General features: G+C 47.6%; 1 protein-coding gene across 4 annotated transcripts in view; it reads left to right on the top strand.

Moving 5' to 3' along the window:
• LOC149351683 (vesicle-associated membrane protein 7-like) overlaps positions 1–20,984 on the top strand; it is a 95,698-nt gene that overhangs the window by 40,327 nt on the left and 34,387 nt on the right. Inside the window, exon 1 of one of the 4 annotated variants that reach the window (XR_016290623.1) lies at positions 6,730–8,707. The exons of 1 other annotated variant lie outside the window; for it this stretch is intronic. Coding sequence is in view for 2 of the 3 variants with exons in the window: in XM_089581040.1 (XP_089437166.1) it covers positions 8,614–8,707 (94 nt within the window). In the remaining variant the exon portion in view is untranslated. Of the gene's footprint in view, positions 1–6,729; positions 8,708–20,984 lie in introns of those variants that run through there. 2 more of the 4 variants (XM_089581041.1, XM_089581040.1) reach the window with 2 other exon arrangements.

Below are 20,984 nucleotides of genomic sequence, written 5' to 3'. Positions count from 1 at the left end.
CACTGAGCCGTCGGTGTAAACGTGCACCCGGTTTGCATGGTGCTCATATAAATATTGAAGGGTGACTTGTTGTAGTTCTGTCGGCGATAAGTCTATCTTCTTCCTGATGCCAGGTATCGAAAGAAGCACACGGGGATTGTGCAGGCTCCAAAGTGGCGAGGACGGTCTAGAGGCGGGTGTAAACTGGGACTGCAGAATGGCGGGATGTGCCGGAAATGTGCCCTCAGTGCGTCAACTGTTAAGTAGGTAGGGATTGGATGCTCCTGGGCGATGAGTACAGATGCGGCCGTAGAGGCATATTTCGGCAATCCTAGGCAAGTCCGGAGAGCTTGAGCTTGAGCGCTTTGCAGACTTCGTAGGTTTGTTTTTCGAATATTTCCAAGTACAGGGAGGCTGTAGCGAAGAAATCCCATGAATAAGGCGTTGTAGAGCTGCATCATCGACCGCACCGACGCTCCCCACGACTTTCCCCCAAGAAAGGCGAGAACGTGAGAAATCACTGTCAGTCTCTTGTTCATGTATGAAATATGAGGGGTCCATGATAGATTTCAGTCGATGATTACTCCCAGAAACCGATGGCTCTTTACGTAGGGTAGTGCTGTGCCGTTTATGCATACGATGTAAGGAGACATGTTCTTTCGTGTAAAGGCAACCAGCGAGCACTTTTCGGTTGAAATCTGTAGGCCTTGCTGGCGAAGGTAGGCCGCAAGAATACTTGACGCCTTTTGAAGTCTCGCTCGAACTTGTGGGCGCGTAACTCCGGATGCCCAGATACAGATGTCATCCGCATATATTGAGAGTTGCGCCGACTGTGGTAGTATATCGACAAGCCCGACAAGTGTAAGGTTGAACAGCGTTGGGCTGAGCACTCCACCCTGCGGGACTCCACGGGAAGTGAAATGAGAAGATGTTGGACCTTCCTCTGTCTGCACGAAGAGAGATCTGTTGGATAAATAACTACGTATCCAGCAGAATACGCGACCACCAAGCTCGGCAGCTTCCAGAGCGTCCAAAATAGCCTGGTGGGTTACATTGTCGTATGCGCCCTTTACATCCAGGAACAATGCCGCGGTCAAGCGCTTCAAATGTTTTTGGCGCTGGACGAATGACACTAGGTCGACCACGTTGTCAATTGAAGAGTGTCCACGTCGAAACCCGGACATTATATCCGGATATATGCGGTAGCGCTCCAGGTACCACTCAATGCGTGTAAGTACCATCCTTTCCAGTACTTTGCCAACACAACTAGCCAGCGCAATTGGACGGTATGATGTCAGGTCAAGAGGCGATTTCCCTGGTTTCAGGAGCGGAACTAGACGACTGGACTTCCACTCGTCTGGAACTGTGCCCTCATTCCATGATTTGTTGTAATGCTCCAAAAGGACACGCCTAGCTTCTTGTCCAAGGTTTGCAAGTGCAGTGTATGGCACACCGTCGGGTCCCGGCGATGATGATCGTCTGCAACAAGCCAGCACGGCGTCAAGTTCCTCCACGGAGAAGGGAAGGTCCATCCGAGAATCCCGAGAAGCAGGAACATCGCTGCAATGCAGCGTCGCAGATGGGGCAGATGGTCCTGCTACCCTAGCGCAGAAATCCTCAGCTACCTCGACCTCGCCACGTCGTTGGAAGAGTGCAAGAGACTTGAAAGGGTGCAGCTTGTGGGGATGTTCGAAGGCCACGAACTACATTCCAGATGCGTGACAACGGTTTCCGTGGAACAAGCGTTTCACAGAATGACCTCCAACGTTGTGCCTGGACTGCTTGAATTCTGCGCTGAATTTTCTTTTGCATGCGCCTCGCATCTCTGAGGTCAAGGCTCGACTTTGTGCGTCGGTACCTACACTCGGCACTCCGCCGCCGTGATCGCAGGCGCTGCAATTCCATATCGAATTCCGTGTACTTTTTAATTGGGGTGAATAACCGTGTCGCGCTCTCCATGGCTTTCTTAACTTTCCCTTCAAAACTTGCGGATGAACCTTCTCTGGATGCATCTTCCATATGTGCTTGAAACACTGACCAATCGATGCGTCGCATGCGTGTGGCAGAGGTGCATGTGGAAAAGCCAGTAATGGTCAGATATGTAGGGATATGGTCACTGCCGCGGGTTTCAATATCCGAAAACCACCGGACATTGCTGATAAGGCATCGAGAAACGAAAGCCAAGTCAAGGCAGCTGCTGTAAGTTGTCCCTCGAATATAAGTTGGGGAGCCGTCGTTTAAACACTGAAGATCATGGTCAGAAGCGAAGGACACAAGTTTCCGTCCCCTAATGTTCATTCTAACGCCTCCCCACATGGTGTGGTGAGCGTTAAAGTCGCCCATGACGATCCAAGGGCCGGGTGTAACCGCGATCAGGTCACTCAGTCGTGCGGCGTCAAATCGACTTGATGGAGACATATACGCACCCACAAGCGTAAACGTGAGATTACGCCTCTTCACTGTTAGACAAACGTACTGGTTGTCGTTATTAGTGGGAACTGGATGAACCACATATGTAAGTTCACGCCGAATGTAGATGATGACTTTACTGTTCCCTCGGTGCGTGGGAGATGCAAACGCCTCGTAACCTGACAGTCGCAATATCTTCGGCACATTAGGCTCACAAATGATAAGGATGGGGAAATTATTTACGTAAACGTACTGCCGAATATCTGTAATTCGGGACTGAAGTCCGCGGGCATTCGATTGAAAAATAGAGGCTTGCCGCAGCTGCTTTTGAAATGTTAATTCTGGGGGAGCCATTGTTCCTGCTACTGTAACGCCGCTAGGACTGGAGTTAGCGCATCCAGTACTTGCAGCGCATTCTGTGCCGCTGGCGTACGCAGGCCTGCCAGCACAGCGCGGATGGCACTCAGGATGGACTTCAGCATTGCCATAACCTGTAGTTCTTGGCCATGGCTGAGATCATGGCCTTTCTCCGGATCAACAGTAGGCGCCGAACTTGGAGATGGCATTGACTTTCCTGACCCAGTGGATGTGGGAGGTTTCGGGAGTGACGGCCAGGTAGCGGCCGATGCAGCATGTCCGGCCTCATCAACTGTCGGGCTCCCTTGGTGTAGTACGGCAGGCGGAGGAGGAGGACAAGATGCAGCAGTGCTAGAGCCCTCTCTGTCAAAAGTGACGGCTTTCTTAGAGGACCTTCGACGACGCAAGCTTCGGCAGCCCGCAAGGCTTCCGTTACTCAGGAGAAGCCCGCAACTGCCCTGCCCGAGGGTTCTCCGCGACACTACACCGCCTCCACTGAGGCGATGGGCACAAGTCAGAGCTCGCCTTCACTGCAACGGCGGTGGAGCCCTTTTGATCGAAAAAAAAGAGAGAAAAGCCCAATAACAGGCCCTCGACAGGCAGGGACCTAAGGTTCTGAATGCAACTCCCCCCCCCCAAAGAAAAGAAAATACCATGGCGTTCCTTATCCACTGGAACTGCCGTCGAGTTCTAAATAACTATGGTGAAGCAACAGACCTCTTAAATTCTCTGTCTCCTGTAGCACTGAGCAGGCGAGTAGGCGTTCTGATGGCGTTGCCATCGTAGTCCAGAACGGTGTCGCAACCCACGAAATCAAGCTCCAAACGAAATACAAAGCAGTCGCAGTCACCGTGCTTACTTTTGAAACAATTACCATATGCTCAGTATATCTTCAACCAGATCTCACGGCAACACTTCATGACCTAGAAGCACGTTTTAATCAGTTACCAGAATCATATCTGGTAGTAGGTGACTTTAATGCCCACTCTGTGTTTTGGGGGAGCAAACAGACTGACACTAGAGGTCGTGTTTTAGAAGATTTTATTCTGTGCAACAACGTTTGCCTGCTCAATGCAGGCAAACGCACATATTGCTCTCCATCTTGAGGAAAAATGAGCTGTAATAGATTTGTCTTTCAGCTATCCATCTGTTTTCACCGATTTTTAAGTGGGATGTTCTTGACAACCCGTATGGAAGGGATCACCTTGCTGTGGTGATTAACTTTTCATCACCACCATCCATAATTCCAACTAAACCACACCGTTGGAAGTTGCACTTAGCGGACTGGCCACTGGTTCGAGAAAAGGCCAGTCTGGAGAAAATATTTTCGGATAATCTTAGCATTGACGAACTAAATGAAATTTTTACGACATGTATCATTGCGGCTGCACGTCTAGCTATTCCACAGTCATCAGGAGTAGTTCGACGGAATAACAAGCTTTGGTACACACAAGAATGCAGAGAAGCAAAAAAACAAAACAAAGCCTGGGGAAATTTTGAACATACCCCACACATGAAAACCTCATAAATTTTAAAAAAGGCGGGGGCAAAAGCACGGCACTTCCTTCGCAATGCTGAAAAAACTTCCTGGAAAAATTACGTATCTTTCATAAATTGTTCAGTTACGTCCAAACAAATGTGAGAACAAGTCCGCAAACTTAAAGGCAGTTTTTCTCCTTTTACAATTCCTTTCCTAACAGCCCCGGATGTACAAAACAAGTATAGAGGAACAAGCAGACATCTTAGGTGAACAGTTCTCAAACATTTACAGTTCTTCGCACTACATAGAATCATTTTAAAGCATAAAAACGCAGCGGAGAAACATAGACTTCCAATAACTGGTTTATTCACAATCCAAGAAATGAACAAAGTTCTCTCAGCCAGAAAAAAGGCTGCTCCTGGCCCTGATAATATACAGGGTGTCCACGCTAACTTTAGCCATGGATTAAAAAATAAAGTATTCGAAGTAGGCCAGGAAAACCGCTTACTTACATCTACCAACCGGCTTTCGCATCATAGGCAATTTTTTGTTTTGCAATTAATTAGCAATTAAGATAATTTTACTAAATGTGTAAATATTTTCTTTAGACAGAAAATGTGAATAGCAAAGTTGGAGAGCACCTTCAGAAACCCCAATTCCATTTATTTGCGGTAAAGAAAACCTCACGTATATATTTTTTCTGAGCTGCAAAGAAAGCCCGCGAAATACAAAAAAAAAATCACGTGACTAGCGCATTCGCCCGTCCCGATTGTGCTGCTCTCAACCGTCGTTTAAGTGAACGAAATCAGCTGCTGGCAAGGCGCGACGACCTCAATGCGCCGGCAGGCTGATACGTCAACGGTGGTTGCGGCCCCCCGCGCGAGCCGGTCTGCAAGCGTGGCGGTGCAAGTTGCAGCGAACGCGCCGGGCATTATGAGCTATGACATGGCCAAAGGTAACAAACACATATTCGACGAGTTTTATTCGTCACTGAGAGGCAAAAGAAGATAAGTAAAATACTTGCCTGTTCTCTTTTGCCCCTCAGCGGCGAATAAAACTCGTCGAATATGTGTTTGTCACCTTTGGCCATGTCGTAGCTCACAATGCCCGGCGCGTTCGCTGCAACTTGCACCGTCACGCTTGCAGACTGGCTCGCGCGGGGGGCCGCAACCACCGTCGACATATCGGCCTGCCGGCGCATAGAAGTCGTCGCGCCTTGCCAGCAGCTGATTTGGTTCACTCAAGCCACGGTTGAGAGCAGCACAATCGTGGCGCGCGAATGCGCTAGTCACGTGATTTTTTTTGTATTTCGCGGGCTTTCTTTGGAGCTCAGAAAAAAGATGCACGTGAGGTTTTCTTTACCGCAAATAAATGGAAGGGGGTTTCTGATGGTGCTCACCAACTTTGCTATTCACATTTTCTGTCTAAAGTCAATATTTACGCATTTAGAAAAATTATCTCAATTGCTAATTAATTTATTGCAAAACAAAAAATTGCATATGATGCGCAAGCCGGTTGGTAGATGTATGTAAGTGGTTTCTCTGGCCTACCTTGAATATTTTATTTTTTAACCCTTGGCTAAAGTTAGCGTGGACACCCTGTATATCACGAAATGCTGGCGCATCTTTCCCAGCCCTCTGTGCAAGCATTCTTGAAATTTAACAAAATATGGGCACTCAGAAAAGTAACGGAAGCCTGGAAGAAAGCAGTCATTGCACCATTCCTGAAACCTGAAAAGCAACCAACATTCCTCAGTAGTCAGAGGCCAATAGCCCTTACTAGCTGCCTCGCTAAATCCTTTGAAAGTGTCCTGAATATAAAACTAACTTTTCTCTTTAAATCCAGCGAACTTCTTGATAACCACGATGAAATAAAAACTGGTATGGCGCAAGAAACGGGGACACAGAAGGCACACAAAACACAGGACTGACGCCAGTCCTGTGTTTTGTGTGCCTTCTGTGTCCCCGTTTCTTGCGCCATACCAGTTTTTATTTCATCATGAACCAACTCGCCCAAACTAGAGTTTTACTTGATAACCACCAGTGCGGTTTTAAAAAGGCATGCTCAACAACAGACCATTTAGTTCGCCTCGAAAATACTGTCCGAGAAACTCTTATGCACAAACAGCTTTTATACACAAACTTTTATACACAATCTTGCCGTCTTTTTCGACCTCGAGAAAACATACGACACAAACTGGAGGTTCGGGATTCTTCGCGACCTAGCAGAGCTTGGTATCCGTGGCAGGATGTTAAACTGCCTTAATGATTTCCTGCACAACCGTTCCTTTCACGTACGCCTAGGCTCAACCCTCTCAAGAAACTTTTGTGGACGCCAGCTCATCCCCGCCGACGGAGATCCTTCGCCGGACGGCGAGCAACCCGAACTTTGAGGCAGAGCAACCCGAGCCGCCCGTGGGAGGAGAGAGAGATGTGAGGAGAGGATGAGGAGGACGAGCGCTCGCGTGGCGCGTGAAGACAACAGACTCAGGGGTTGGACACAAAAGAAGCAACACGGCCTCTTGTTAACCCAGCGCTCCTTTGTAACGTAATGACGAATAAACGCCTCTGAATTGTTCTTTTACTCTAACATTTGAGAAGTGGGATAGAGTCAACGTTCGCCCGAACTTACGAAGTTAACCGGCAAGCCCCACCATGCCTGTCACCTGCACAGGAGCATCTTCAACGGATACGGCAAACGAAGATGGCGGACGACCGCGCAGCATGCCGCGCAGCGATGTCGGGAACGACGACGCCGACGACTCAAGCCAAGACGGATCCGACAACGCGGTGACAAGTGGAAACTTACCTCCGATACCTCAGTCAACGATTAACGTGGCGGAAACCCTGCAGGCCAGCGTTCAGGCAGCAGGGAGAGAAGCCATCAACGGAATTGCCTTGATTCAGACGCAGCAAGCAGCAGCCACACCCATCATCGGCGCGGGAGAGACAGCTCGGTTAGTTCCATCGTTTGATCCAGTGTCATTCAGCTCTCCGACAGTAGACGCGTGGATAACACTCATGGACGACTTGGCACAAGTCTACCATAGGTCCGACCGGCTGACATCTGGCAACGCACTCTCGAGGTTGGAAGGGCCTGCGAAGACATGGTATGACTCCCTCTCTTCCGTCAACAAAACATGGCCGGAATGGAAAGAAGAAATTAAGCGTGCCTTCCCCAAGACAGCGGGATTCCAACGACTCCATCGAGAAATGAAGGAGCGACGACAAAAGCGCGGTGAGCCCATCGAGTGTTATTACTACGACAAGCTTTCGAAAGCTCGCCGTTGCAACCTCACAGATGAAGCTTGCATTGAATGCCTCATCACGGGGCTAAACGATGACAAGGTAATTAGAGCAGTGAGCGTACGCAAGTACGAGTCGCCGGAAGACCTTCTTCACTGCCTGTAACGCCTCGAAGAAAGATTGGTAAATACTGCCTCCAAAAGTTCAAACTCAAGTGGTCGCCCGCACTATTCTCGTTTCCCCGCATATGCCAACGCCCATGGCAACAAAAGCGAAGCAATGGCGTCGACCTTGAGCACTACCGACCGCAAGAACCTTTGTCCGAGGGCGAGGAGGAAGCCGCCATGGAATGAAAGAGGAGAACCTCTCTGCTTCAACTGCAGCGAGTACGGTCACGTGTACCTCAACTGCCCGGCACCACCGCGAAAGGCGAGATGCAACGCTTGCGGACGAGTGGGCCATGGAGAAAAAGACTGAAGGGCAAAAACGGAGAGAGGAGCGCGCGTCGCTCAAAACGTGGTGGGCTTTGACCTCTGAGCTGCTGAAGAGGCGAACGAAAAGTACTTTATGATGGCGAAAGCGAACTGCGGTGACATACGAGCATACGTCGATCTCGGTAGCAATGCGTAACTCTGCGGAAGCAGGATGCCAACCTAATCGCAGTCGCTAACACGAAGTTGACCAAGCCGTTCACTATCAGGAGCTACAGGTCCGTACATGTGACACCATGTGGGGAAACGAGCATCACCCTCACGGTCGACCAAGCTACAGCGGACGTTCCCGTCCTGGTCGTGCCAGACGCGTCACAGTCCATACCCCTACTTGTGGGCTAACCTTTCACCGATCAACCACGTGTCACGATTGTGAGGCGGAAGAACACCGTGCGGATTTTTGAGGAGCACAGGAACGAGGACAATAGAGACGACACGCTTCAGTCCATTGAAATTCCAGAGCTCCGAGAACGACCTGTGTGCCTATGGGCGAAGGAAACAACGATTGTGCCCCCAGCTCTACGCCAGTGGTAGCGCACCACGCTCGGATGTCTTCGTGGACGTGCAGCTCAGGTGCCAAGAAGGTCGAGAGCATTGAATATCACGCTGTGTCCTCAGCGTTGACGGTACCAACGAAACACTCGTCCCTATAATGAACATTTTCAATCATGAACTGACCATTAAAGAGAACGAGCGTGTCGCACGAGCGGAAATTTGCTACCCAGACGATGCACCGCCACGAGAGGGTGAGTCAGACACCAGCATTTTTTTATTTATTTATTTATTTATTTATTTATTTATTTATTTATTTATTTATTCGGAAGTCCTGGGTTCGGATCCCACCGGCGGCATATGGTTGTTTTTTCTTCTGCTTTTCTGATCAATTAGCATTAAGCGATAACATATTCAGTAACATTCTAAATTGATCAACACCACAAATTAAATAAATAAATTTTAAAAAAATCCCCTGTGCCCCTTGGTTTCTGTGGCTGTTGGCTTCTGTCATATTTATAACGAGCCCCTCATTCCCCTTCCCTTGTTTGCTCAGAGCCCGAAGGCATTATAGAGGGGAGTGGGGATACATAAAAAATTCAGCCTAAACAGCAACAACAAGGAGACAAAACAAATATAAACCAGGAATACATGACAGAGTGAAAACACAGGAAGGCAATGAGATTCGAAATGCAGTGAGGATACATTAAAACAGTCTGTAGACAGTGAAAGGCAATTTTTATACAGTGATAAACGAACACATACTCAGAAATAAACATTAAGGACTTTACGAAATGCAATATTATCAGAAATACCTGCGATGTCGTGGGGAAGGTGTTCCAGCTTACCCAAGTTGTGGGTATGAATGAGTCATGAAAAAATTTGGTGTGACAAGATGGGATTCCAACTTTATGACGGTGATCAACGCGTGCTGATACGTAACATGGTCTTGACAGTAAGTTAGGTTTGCGAAAGCTGTTGTGGTAAATTTCATGAAAAAGACACAATCAGGCTATTGATCTGCGGTGGGAAAGAAGTGGTAGGGACAAACTTGATTTCATGGCGGTTACACTGCTTGTTCGGTGATAATTAGGAAGAATAAAATGGCATGTGCGGTTCTGCACAGCTTCCAAATCTGAAACGAGTAAATCGATGCCAGGGCTCCAGACAGATGCAGCATATTCTAACTTGGACCGTACCAATGTTTTATAAAGTAATAATTTTATTAAACTAGATGAACGTGAGAAATTTCTGCGAAGGTACCCAAGCATGCGATCAGCGTTATTTATTATGTATTCAACGTGACTTTTCAAAGACAGGTTACAAGAAACGTAAACAAGGTCCCGGCACCTGAAGCATGGGCAGCGGTGCGCAGCACATACCATAGAGATACAAGCATGATAACATCACGGCAACAAAATACAAAAGAATTGGTGACATTATGTATACAAAACGAGATGGAGAAGCACTGTATTAGAAAGTGCGGTCACGGTATATAACACACAAGATATATATATATATATATATATATATATATATAATAGCATAACAAAAATGCAATTAAAGAAGCACTGCATGCATTAGAGACAACGGCAATAGAACACAAGATACACAATAATTATACAAAATAAGTGCACAGGCACTGCACGGAAAACATAAACCATATAAACATTGAATATTTACCAAAGACTAAAAGCGTAGTAATTAAATAAAGTAACATGATATGCAGTAAAAAAGTAAAAATAACGAAATGTACGCCAAAAACGAGGCAACCTTACGAAATTTTGATGTTAATAGAGGGTAAATTTCTAACAAAAGCTTCTTGATGTTTTCTTAAAACCATTTAGAGAGATGGTAAATTCAGTTTTCAGGCTAAACACATTGAGAATAGTTGGTACCTGACAATCCAAACTGTTTGTCGTAGTTTGTACGGATTCTTGGTACTACTTTCATTATTTTGCGGAAGGGGTACCTCATTGTCGGGGTATCATTGGTGGAATCATATAATCGATTTTTGTGTATATGCTGCAGCAGGCGAAAGTTATAAATCTGCTTAGTGTTTAGTAGACTATATTTTCTAAAGAGTGGAGCAGTTGGAAAATTTAACGGTAAGCCATAAAATCCTTCTAATGCCCGCAAGGCTCTTTTTTGGAGTGTGTGAAGTTTTTCAATGTTACCAGCTGTCATGGTTCCCCAGACTAAAATACAGTACGATAGCCTGGAATAGAAAAAGGCACAATATATTGCTAGCTTAAGCCAAACAGGTAGTAAAGGTGCAATTTTATATAGGCATCCAGCATCTTTGCTTAATTATGTAATTAGCTTTGAAACATGTACATTCCAGGACAGGGTGTCATTAAACCAAACGCCAAGAAATTTTTGGTTTGGTTTGGTTTATGGGGTTTAACGTCCCAAAGCGACTAAGGCTATGAGAGACGCCGTAGTGGAGGGCTCCGGAAATTTCGACCACCTGGGGTTCTTTAACGTGCACTGACATCGCACAGTACACGGGCCTCGAATTTCTCCTCCAAAGAAATTCAACCGCCGCGGCCGGAATCGAACCCGCGTATTTCGGGACGGCAGCCGAGCACCATAGCCGCTGAGCCACCGCGGAGGCGCGCCAAGAAATTTTTGATTAGTAACCCGACTTATTGTAGTGTTTGCATATTGTATATTGATAGGTTGCGATATGAGTGCATTAATAGAACTGAAAATAATGTAGTTGGTTTTTGTCAGGTTTGAACTTAGGTTATTAATTTGCAGCCACACATGAAGTTTCTTTAGATAAGAATTTACACTTGTTTCTAACTCCGACATGGAAGTTGCAGAAAAGAAAATATTAGTGTCATCCGCATACATAATTAAATGAGGCGACCCTGGTATTTTGGAGAAGTCATTAATATAGGTGATAAACAGGAGTGGTCCTAATATTCAGCCCTGCGGCACTCCCTGTCTAATAGCACAGTGATTGGAAGATACATTATTTACCTGCACATACTGAGATCGATTACATAAGTAATTATTTAGCAAATCTAACGCAATACCACGAATGCCATAAGTTCCTAGTTTCTGCAGTAAGAGTTCATGCTGCACACAGTCGAATGCCTTACGGAAATCCAGAAAGAGACCAAGCGTATATCTTTGATGTTCGATATTTTTAATAATTTTCTCCTTCACTGTTAATAAAGCTTGTTCCGTGGATTTGTTCTTCATAAATCCATATTGTGAACTATCGATAGTGTTATATTTATGAAAGAAGCCCATCAGCACATTATTAATGACACCTTCAAAAACTTTAGAAAATATTGACACAACAGAAATAGGTCGATAATTGGACATTTCAGTTTTATCGCCCCCCTTTGTATACCGGAGTGACACGTGCGGTTTTTAGCGCATCTGGAAATACGCCAGCCGTCAACATATGATTAATGATATGACTCAGTATGTCACATATAAATACTGACACATACTTGAGTGGAAGTAGGTTAATATTTATGTCGCCCATAAGTACAAATGGGAGCTTAGTGGAGATCAGGTACTCAAGAAAATTTTCAAGAAATTTAAAAGTGTGATTTGTTACCAGCATGAGGTAACAGCTACACAATATTTGTAACGGACAGAGCCAAACATTCCACCCTGGGATCAATAACAGAGAATTCGTCCAACAGAGAGTACGGATAACCATTCCTCACATAAAATGCAAGGCCTCCACCTCTTCCTTGCAGAAGTATTAGGTCATTACAATGATAATTAGTTATGCTAATGTGATCCTCATGGGATAGTAACCAAATTTCTGTGAACAAGATCATATTTAATTGCACACCCAAAGATTCCAGGATCATATTAAGGCTATCTTCCTTATTGTTCATACTGCGGATATTGAAATGCAGGGCAAAAAACGCTTGTCTTTGCACATGAAATTTGTCTTTGAGTGACGAAGAGTCATAAAGAAGATATGGATAAGGATAATCCATGGAAGTTCCGAACCAGTTAGCATATTAGAATGGAAAAAGCACTACCGTGTCATCTTATCAAGATCTGCCCGCTCAGCTATCCTGATGACGTCACTTGTTTCATCTTTCCGCGCAAGAATCTTTCCCTTGTTTGTCCAAACAAATTTCCAGGACACTTCCTTCTTGCGCGCTTTTGCTGCTCCTAACAACTGTTTGTTAGCCGGGGTGAGGTGCTCATTGACATAGACGGATCCTCCTTCCGAGTAGCCAAGGTCCTCGTTCGTAATCGTCTGCTTCCTAGCCTTTGCAAGAAAAGCTAGCATGTCGCTTATCTCGCCTTACTAAACGACAACAATGTTGAATTCATCCGGGTTCCTTGTGGGAACGTTGTAGCATGTGTCAATATCAGAAGTGGTGAGTGGTTCATCTATGATTTCAAAAATTTTTGTTACTACATCGACAGGTTCCTCCTGAGATGCGACACCCTTTACCTCCAGATTATTCATTCTGCCGTACTGCTCTAGTTCTTCAATTCGTAGTGTCAGCCTGTGGTTTTCTGTTCTCAAACTTTCGTTGCACTTTATCAACTCGCCTATCTCTTTGCGAAGGGCTTTGACATCCGAGCCGATAGCACGAGTTTCATCGCAAGTGTCGCTAGAAAACTTCACGCTTTCTTTTACGCTGCGAAGGCCCTAATCTCACTCTTGAAATCCTCAATGACCTTAGCAAATTCTTTTGACATGTTGCTATACAGTTGGAAACAGAAAAGGATCATCCAGGTTTGGCAGCAGCGCGCAGCAAATTAAAGTACCTCAAATTGACAATGTGCTTACCTGCTAATAGCAGTAGGTTAGCGTCGTGCTTGTCGCCTGCGCACCGCTGCCAAACTGGTACAGAATGCGGGATGGTGACAGCTTATAAAGGCAGTCGAAGGCGGCGATCCCACGCTGTGTGATAGCCGCAGCCACTGATCCGCAGGGGCGTTGGCTTATCATTTGTCGATGATTACTGCGATGTGCTCGGGCCTTTCTTTTCCGGCGGCTGGGCGAAATGCGTTCTTGCGGTGTAAGTGCGTATCCTCCAGCGTTGACAGGGCCCAGTCGATCTCGTAGGCACCGGAGTGGTAGACAGTAGGTTAGCGTCGTGCTTGTCGCCTGCGCGCCGCTGCCCAAGTCCTATCCTACTGGTGGGAAAAAAGATAGGAGAGCAACGAATTTGCGTGGGCTGCCGTGCCCTCAATCATGTCACAAAAAAGGATCGGTATCCGCTGCCTTTAATTGAGGATCAACTGGACCGTCTGAGAGAGAAATGCTTCTTCACGAGCCTAGATCTTGCGTCAGGCTACTATAAAATTCCTATGACCGAAGAATCGAGACACAGGACTGCGTTCGTTACTCCAGACGGCCATTACGAATTCGTTCGAATGCCATTTGACTTGGCCAACGCACCGGCAGTGTTCCAGAGAATGATCAACGCTGTACTGGATCCCCTACGATACACCGTGGCTCTCGCCTACATGGATGACATCCTGTTGCCCACAACGACCGTGGAAGAGGGGCTTGACCACCTGAGGATGCTTTTGGATGACCTCCGTGGAGCGGGATTAACGCTGCGTTTAAGCAAGTGCCATTTCTTCTTCGAGAAAGTCGATTACCTTGGCTACGACATTTCTGGCAGAGGAGTGCGACCCGGAAGTTTAAAGATCCAGAGCGTCGCTGACTTTCCCGAAGCAATGAATGTACACCAGGTGCGTCAGTTTTTGGGCCTCGCAAGCTATTTTCGGAGATTTGTAAAAGGGTTCTGTAGAGCCACTGAGCTTAAGACCGCCACGCAGCAGCCGAAATATATGTGTTCCTGCCGCCCTGCAAGCTGTTAGTCGACGCGGTTGAGACGGTCGCGTCGACGAGTGCCCGCGCCGAAGAGCTTGCCGGGTGCGCGTTAGTGAGTTACGGCGCGCCGGCAGTCTCTTCTCGGCCCCTTTGAAGGATCCCCGCCGCGAGAAGCCCTAAACGGCACTTGCACCCGCACCGCTTTTCGGGGGAGCGCTCCTTTTTCTTTTGCTTGTGCGTGTGTGTGCCGACTCCGCGTATTCACCGTGAGGGAAACGGCGCCGCTTCTGGGCGACGCGCGGGAAGCCGGGAACACGGACTGTGTTTGGTCGGTGTCAGTGGCGCGCTTTCCGAACGCTGGCATTTAGTTTTCTTTTTCTTTAAGGAAACGGGCGGCTTCGGCGGCGGCATGCCATAGTTCTTGAGCTGCGCGGACAGATATACGCTTCAGCTACGCACATTTCCCGAACTTGCGGCCTAACGGCGGCGCCGAGACGATTTTTCTTTTGGCCGTGTGCTTCTGTTACCGCTGGCTGGCGCCGCTTCGAGGAACAGGGCAAATGACGGTTCTGTTCGTGTGTTTGTGTGTATTCCTGTCTCTTTTAGGGCGCGCAGGCCGACTTCCTGAGGGGAAGATACTCTGTTATGGTTTCGTTGCGTTTTGCTTGTGATGTATCTTATATCAGTCACGTGCACTGTGGGCCCGCCTAAATACACGGCCACAGGCAACTGTTACGTCACGAGAGGGCCGGCCCAATCAGCGATGAGCTGAGGGGTTAAGAGGCGATGTTGGCGGGAATCTGGGGGTTCTCGCCAGGAGCTTTTGACCGGGAGAGCTCTGGCGGCTCCATTCTGTTGTTGCTAGATCTCCCTTTGTCCAATTCTGTATTCACTGTACCATCATGCTAATCTTATATGTATAAAGTTTTTTTTGTTTCTACAACGAAAATTATCGTCATCGTACTTCGCGCAAATGCCAATCACAAGACCGGGCCGTAACGTCAACGAGACGGCCTGACCTCGCTACGCAACAGCAAGCGAGGAGAAGAAAAAGAGTGAAAAGAACACCAACTGGTTCCCCAGCATTGCTAAACCTCTAACGCGACTGACGTCTATAGACGCAGTTTGGAAGTGGATCTCAGAGCACGATGCTGCGTTCACTGAACTGAAGATGCAGTTGACTGAAAGGCCAGTTTTGGCGCATTTCGCGTTCGATGCAAGAACAGAGGCGCACACGGATGCCAGCAAAGACGGCCTAAGAGCAATACTTCTGCAAGAACAAGCATATAGGCAGCTTCATCCTGTCGTCTACGCAAGCCGGCGGACAACTGACTACGAAGAGAGATACCACCCATACCAACTAGAAGCGCTTGCGGTTGTTTGGGCGTTAGAAAAGTTTAGAGTGTACCTAATCGGGATGAACTTCAAGGTGCACATGGTCACTGACTGCAACGCAGTACGGGCAACGATGAGCAAAAGGAATCTCCTGCCCCGTATTGACAGATGGTGGCTGCGACTCCAAGAATTCACCTTCGACATGGAATATCGTAAGGGGGCTGCAATGGCTCATGTTGATGCACTAAGCCGCTCTGCATACGACCCTCCAGAAGAGACAGATATTGTTCCTGGCCTTCACGTCCTTGCGACATGCATACCGACAGAAGACGTGCTCACCGTTGCCCGGCTGAATGATCCAAAGGTTCAAGCTTTGAAGGAAAGGCTAAAAAAAAAGACCTATCCAAAGAAGACAGGCGTGTCAAAAACGAGTACCGGTTGCGTAACGGCATAGTATTCAAGAAGAACCAAGAAACCGACTCGAACGAAGGATTGCTGTGGGTAGTTCCAAATCAGATTCGGTGGAGAATCGTCAGGACATGTCATGATGATATTGGCCATTTTGGAGCTGAGAAAACCTTGAAGAAACTTAGGGAAAGGTATTGGTTTCCCAGCATGAAGCGTTAGGTTAGAAGATACATAGCTTGTTACGTCGAATGTCTTTTCCACAAGACGCCGTCTGGAAATAGACCGGGCAAACTTCACAGCATTGACAAGGGCAACAAGCCATTTCGATATATACACGTCGATCACCTTGGCCCGTTCGTAAGAATCAAGTCCGGAAACGCCTACATAATTGTGGTCGTCGCAGTCCGCAACACACAGCTGCACCAGTGGCGCAGTTTCTACACGATGTGGTAGGAATCTTCGGCCCACCGGCTATGGTGATCACGGTCCGCGGAACTGCTTATACAAGTGCCAAATTCAAAGCAGCGTGCGAAACTTACAATATCACGCACGTCAAAAACGCTACTGCCACACCGCGAGCTAACGGGCAAGTCGAAAGATATAATCGCATGATAACCCCGGCAGTGGCAAGCTTGACGAAAGATACAAACGGCAAAGACTGGGACTCTGCGTTGCCTCAGGGGATGTGAAGCTTGACGAAAGATACAAACGGCAAAGACTGGGACTCTGCGTTGCCTCAGGTGGGCATGAACAATACGCTCCACAAAGCCACTAAAACTACTCCGTTCGGACTGCTCTTCAACTTCAGGCCACGGGGCATCAAAGGCGACACCGTGGAAGACGCCCTCGCCGAGGAAGTTGACCATGAAGTCGAAACCAGGCGAGCCGTAGCGGCGGAGAATATCCGAGAAGACCAACGCAAGCAACAAGAGCGGTACAATAGGAAGCGGGTGGAAGCCCCGACGTACAATCCCGGAAATGTTGTACTAGTAGGGAGAGAACCGGCTGCAAGTGGGGAGTCACGGAAACTGAAAGAAAAATACAAAGTACCGTACATCATCCTAGAAAGGCTTTCCAACGGCAGCTACCGCATCAGGAACGGGCCTCGGGCGCGGCAGATTCGAAGAACGTGCAGCAGTATTGTACCGGTTGACAAGCTGAGGTTTTGGGACCGGGAATTCAACGATACAAGTTCTGAAGAATCTGAACGCGAGGACGGTTCCGACCGGTACGGTCGGTGGCGCAGGATGGCCGATTGTGAACGCCAGCTCATCCCCGCCGACGGAGATCCTTCGACAGAGGGCGAGCAACCCGAACTTTGAGTCAGAGGAGCAACCAGAGCCGCCCGCGTGAAGAGAGAGTGATGTGAGGAGAGGATGAGGAGGACGAGCGCTCGCGCGGCGCGTGAAGACAACAGACTCAGAAAGAAGCAACACGGCCTCTTGTTAACCCAGCGCTCCTTTGTAACGGATTGACGAATAAACATCACTGAATTCTTCTTTTATCCTAACAATTCAGAAGTGGGATAGAGTAAACGTTCGCCCTAACTTACGAAGTTAACCGGCAAGCCCCAGCATGCCTGCCACCTGCACCGGAGCATCTTCAACGGACATGGCAAACGAAGATGGCGGACGACCGAGCAGCGATGGCGGGAACGACGACGCCGACGACTCAAGCCAAGGCGGATCCAACAACGCGGTGACAAGTGGAAACCTCCGATACCTCAGTCAACGGTCAACGTGTCGGAAATCCTGCAGGCCACCGTTCAGGCAGCAGTTAAAGAAGCCATCAACGGAATTGCCTTGCTTCAGACGCAGAAAGCAGCGGCCACACCCATCATCGCCGTGGTAGAGACAGCTCGGTTAGTGCCATTGTTTGATCCGGTGTCATCCAGATCCCACAGTGTCATCCCACGCCGGAAGGGAACATACAAAGAAAAGAGTAAATAGGCCGCTGGAGGCTCTGCGCTAATTTCAGTACCCAGAGTTCTTTCATTCGTGCTCTGACGGCGCACATTACGCGAGTCCTTTTGCTTTTCTCCGTCGAAATGCGGCCGCCGCGGCAAGATGTGCTCAGCAGCCGAACTCCAAAACCACAGAACCACCGTGGCGATCGTGGTAAACACCGGCCGGGCGCACCCAGCATGCACGCAACCTTCGATGACGCATCACTGCAGGACCAACTTCCCCATTTTAGAACGTACAGCCTTTGCCAAAAATATACAGCCGAAGGCTTTTGCTTTGGAGCCCTGCAGCGTGGCTCATTTTGCATCCTCAGCGGCCCTGGTCTCTAGAAGGTGGGAGGAACTCGCGTCCTCAACCCCCCCAAGCGTAGGACTGCCCAACGTGCTCGAGAGGCTCGCTACACGGCTCAGAACCAAACCCCTCTGGCTCTTCTTCTTTTTTTTTTGGCAAAGGCTGCACAGGCTGTACCTCACAACTGGGAGCGCGTGACCACCGCGCATCGAGGCACCCTAGTGTTAACAAGGCCTCCCTGGGGTTCAGAGATAACAATGGTCATGTAAATAAATCAGTGGTGAAAGTTAACAAAAAGCGATTGGAAGATTAGTGGCTCAAAAGCAGAGGGGACATAATTTTAGAAATGTAGGACTGAAAACGTATTTATAGAAAATGACGAATTTTAAGACAATTTGTAACACTTAAATAAAAATAAAGAAAAAAATGAGCATGGTGGCAGCTGCCACCACACCGTTTCAAATTGGGCGCTCCTATCTTCCATCCATCCATCCGTCCGTCCGTCCGTCCGTCCGTCCGTCCGTCCGTCCGTCCGTCCGTCCGTCCGTCCGTCTGTCCATCCATCCATCCATCCATCCATCCATCCATCCATCCATCCATCCATCCATCCATCCATCCATCCATCCATCCATCCATCCATCCATCCATCCGTTCATCCGTCCATCCGTCCATCCATCCGTCCATCCATCCATCCATCCATCCATCCGTCCATCCGTCCATCCATCCATCCGTCCATCCGTCCATCCGTCCGTCCGTCCGTCCATCCGTCCGTCCGTCCATCCGTCCGTCCGTCCGTCCGTCCGTCCATCCGTCCATCCGTCCGTCCGTCCGTCCGTCCGTCCGTCGCGCGGTCGCTGCTCGCGCAGGGAGCGTGCATGATGTGCGGGCCATGTTTAGATGACTCATTTCTGCGCTAAGCTTTGTTCTGAGCGGGCCACCGAGGAGAAAAGAGAAGCCCCAAAGCTAGCACATCATGCCTGGGCGCAATTCTGAGCTTCCGATTGAAGAGAGTTGCTCAACTAGCGGTGCCCCTCTATCCCGAGTGCAGACGACAAGCATTTAACCGAGAATCCTGCCATTAGCCAAAATCAGTTCTGGCATTTTATTTCTCCTCTCTCTCTCTCTCTATCTCTTTTAAAGGCGTAGTCGTACTGATCAGATACGTTTTGCCCACTTGCATTCAAAGCTACATAACCCTCAAGCAGCGAGTGGCTTATATATCTTATATTTCGATCCTCGACCATGCAGCATTATTCGGCGATGGCATCAAGAGCCTATTTTAAGTGGGAAGTACGTCTATGTGCCATGGCGAGTTCTGGTTCTGATAAAAGGCGCAGTACTGGCGGTCTTAACATATATTGCGAAAAACATGAACGACAAATACATGCTCCGTAATAGCTAGGTGAAGAAAAATAGAGCTCTAAATTGCTAAAATTTTACTTCTCACATATGTTTTTGTACCATCATTTCACATGAGTAAATTAAGAAGAAGCAGACAAGAAACGTAAATAACGAAACAGGTATAATACGCAGCGGTTCAAGGCATATTAGTTTAAAAAAAGAAAAGTTGTCTCGTGCTCGTTTACACACAATCGACAACGCCGACTACAGGGAGTCGGCTGCAGTTGTTTTTTCTGCTGCGGTCTTCGTCTTTGCGCTGTTTACCTTTCAATATGTACCACCAACTCGCCCATTTAGCTGTTTTACAATTAATTCGTCCAAAGTATACTTAAATTCTTGCAAATTGGCAGTCCGCATTACAATATTTGGAACACACTTAAAGATGCTGTTGAACAATCTAATGCTCGAAATTGAGTTTCGGGAAATTTCATTTTGCTGTGGACAATGTATGTAAAGTGTACTTTCGTAAATATGCAATCAATCCGCCTAAAGTGTACTTAAATTCTAAAAAAAGGACAGTCGCGTAAACTTATCTGCATTACACTTGAAGCTATAGCGTGGAACTATCTAGGGCTCGAAATGACGTTTCAGGGAACAGTGAAAACTCTCCCTTTCCTGTCGTCCTTTCGTTTATGGTAACTTCCAGCAGGAAGGTAATCACCACTTATTTATATTACGTGCGGAGAACGTGATAGCACTATACCGGCAATGGCGCCTTGGGTAGTTACGGGCCCGAATATGCCAGCGAAAAGGACCCCGACTGGCACGCCCGTGTATCCGTTGGCAGACAGTTCGACTCCTGACTTATTACTAACGCAAGTTTCAACTACCATTTCGGTTCTAGATTTCCCCCAGATTCGAATGCGACCAATATGGCACTCCTGCGATAATTTGGGTGCCCACGGTCTTTGCGCAAAAAACGCTTACCGGGCAAGATAGTGCGTCGCTCTCGGTGGGTATTTATAAGGCAAGCCACGTGCAAAACATGTCGGAGCACTTGTTCGCTGCTTCACTTTCGTCGTGATTTGCTGTGTAGGTATCTTTGCCGTTCCCATTCCGTCACATGACCTTATAATCTCATACACCTCTTGATTGATGATGATTACGCGTGTACATTTGTTCTGCAGTTGAAGCATTAACCCGTCTCACTCTATGGAGCCGTCCAATAGACCTTTTTTAAGCCCAGCTGAATATATTTTTCATGTATTAAATGTATATTTATAGTCTATTTCTAATGTACTCTAATGTATTTAATGTATATTTTTAGTATATTTCTGATGCATTATAAATATGCTAAGCGGGCAAGAAGGTACTTTTCTCGTATTTTTAAGAACGTTCAAAATATTATTC

The sequence above is a fragment of the Amblyomma mixtum genome, chromosome 3 (genome assembly GCF_055824585.1).
Source record: "Amblyomma mixtum isolate Tamu chromosome 3, ASM5582458v1, whole genome shotgun sequence".
Classification (NCBI taxonomy): domain Eukaryota; kingdom Metazoa; phylum Arthropoda; class Arachnida; order Ixodida; family Ixodidae; genus Amblyomma; species Amblyomma mixtum.
The sequence above is the reverse complement of the archived record's forward strand: the minus strand, read 5'-3'. Positions and strand labels throughout refer to the sequence as shown.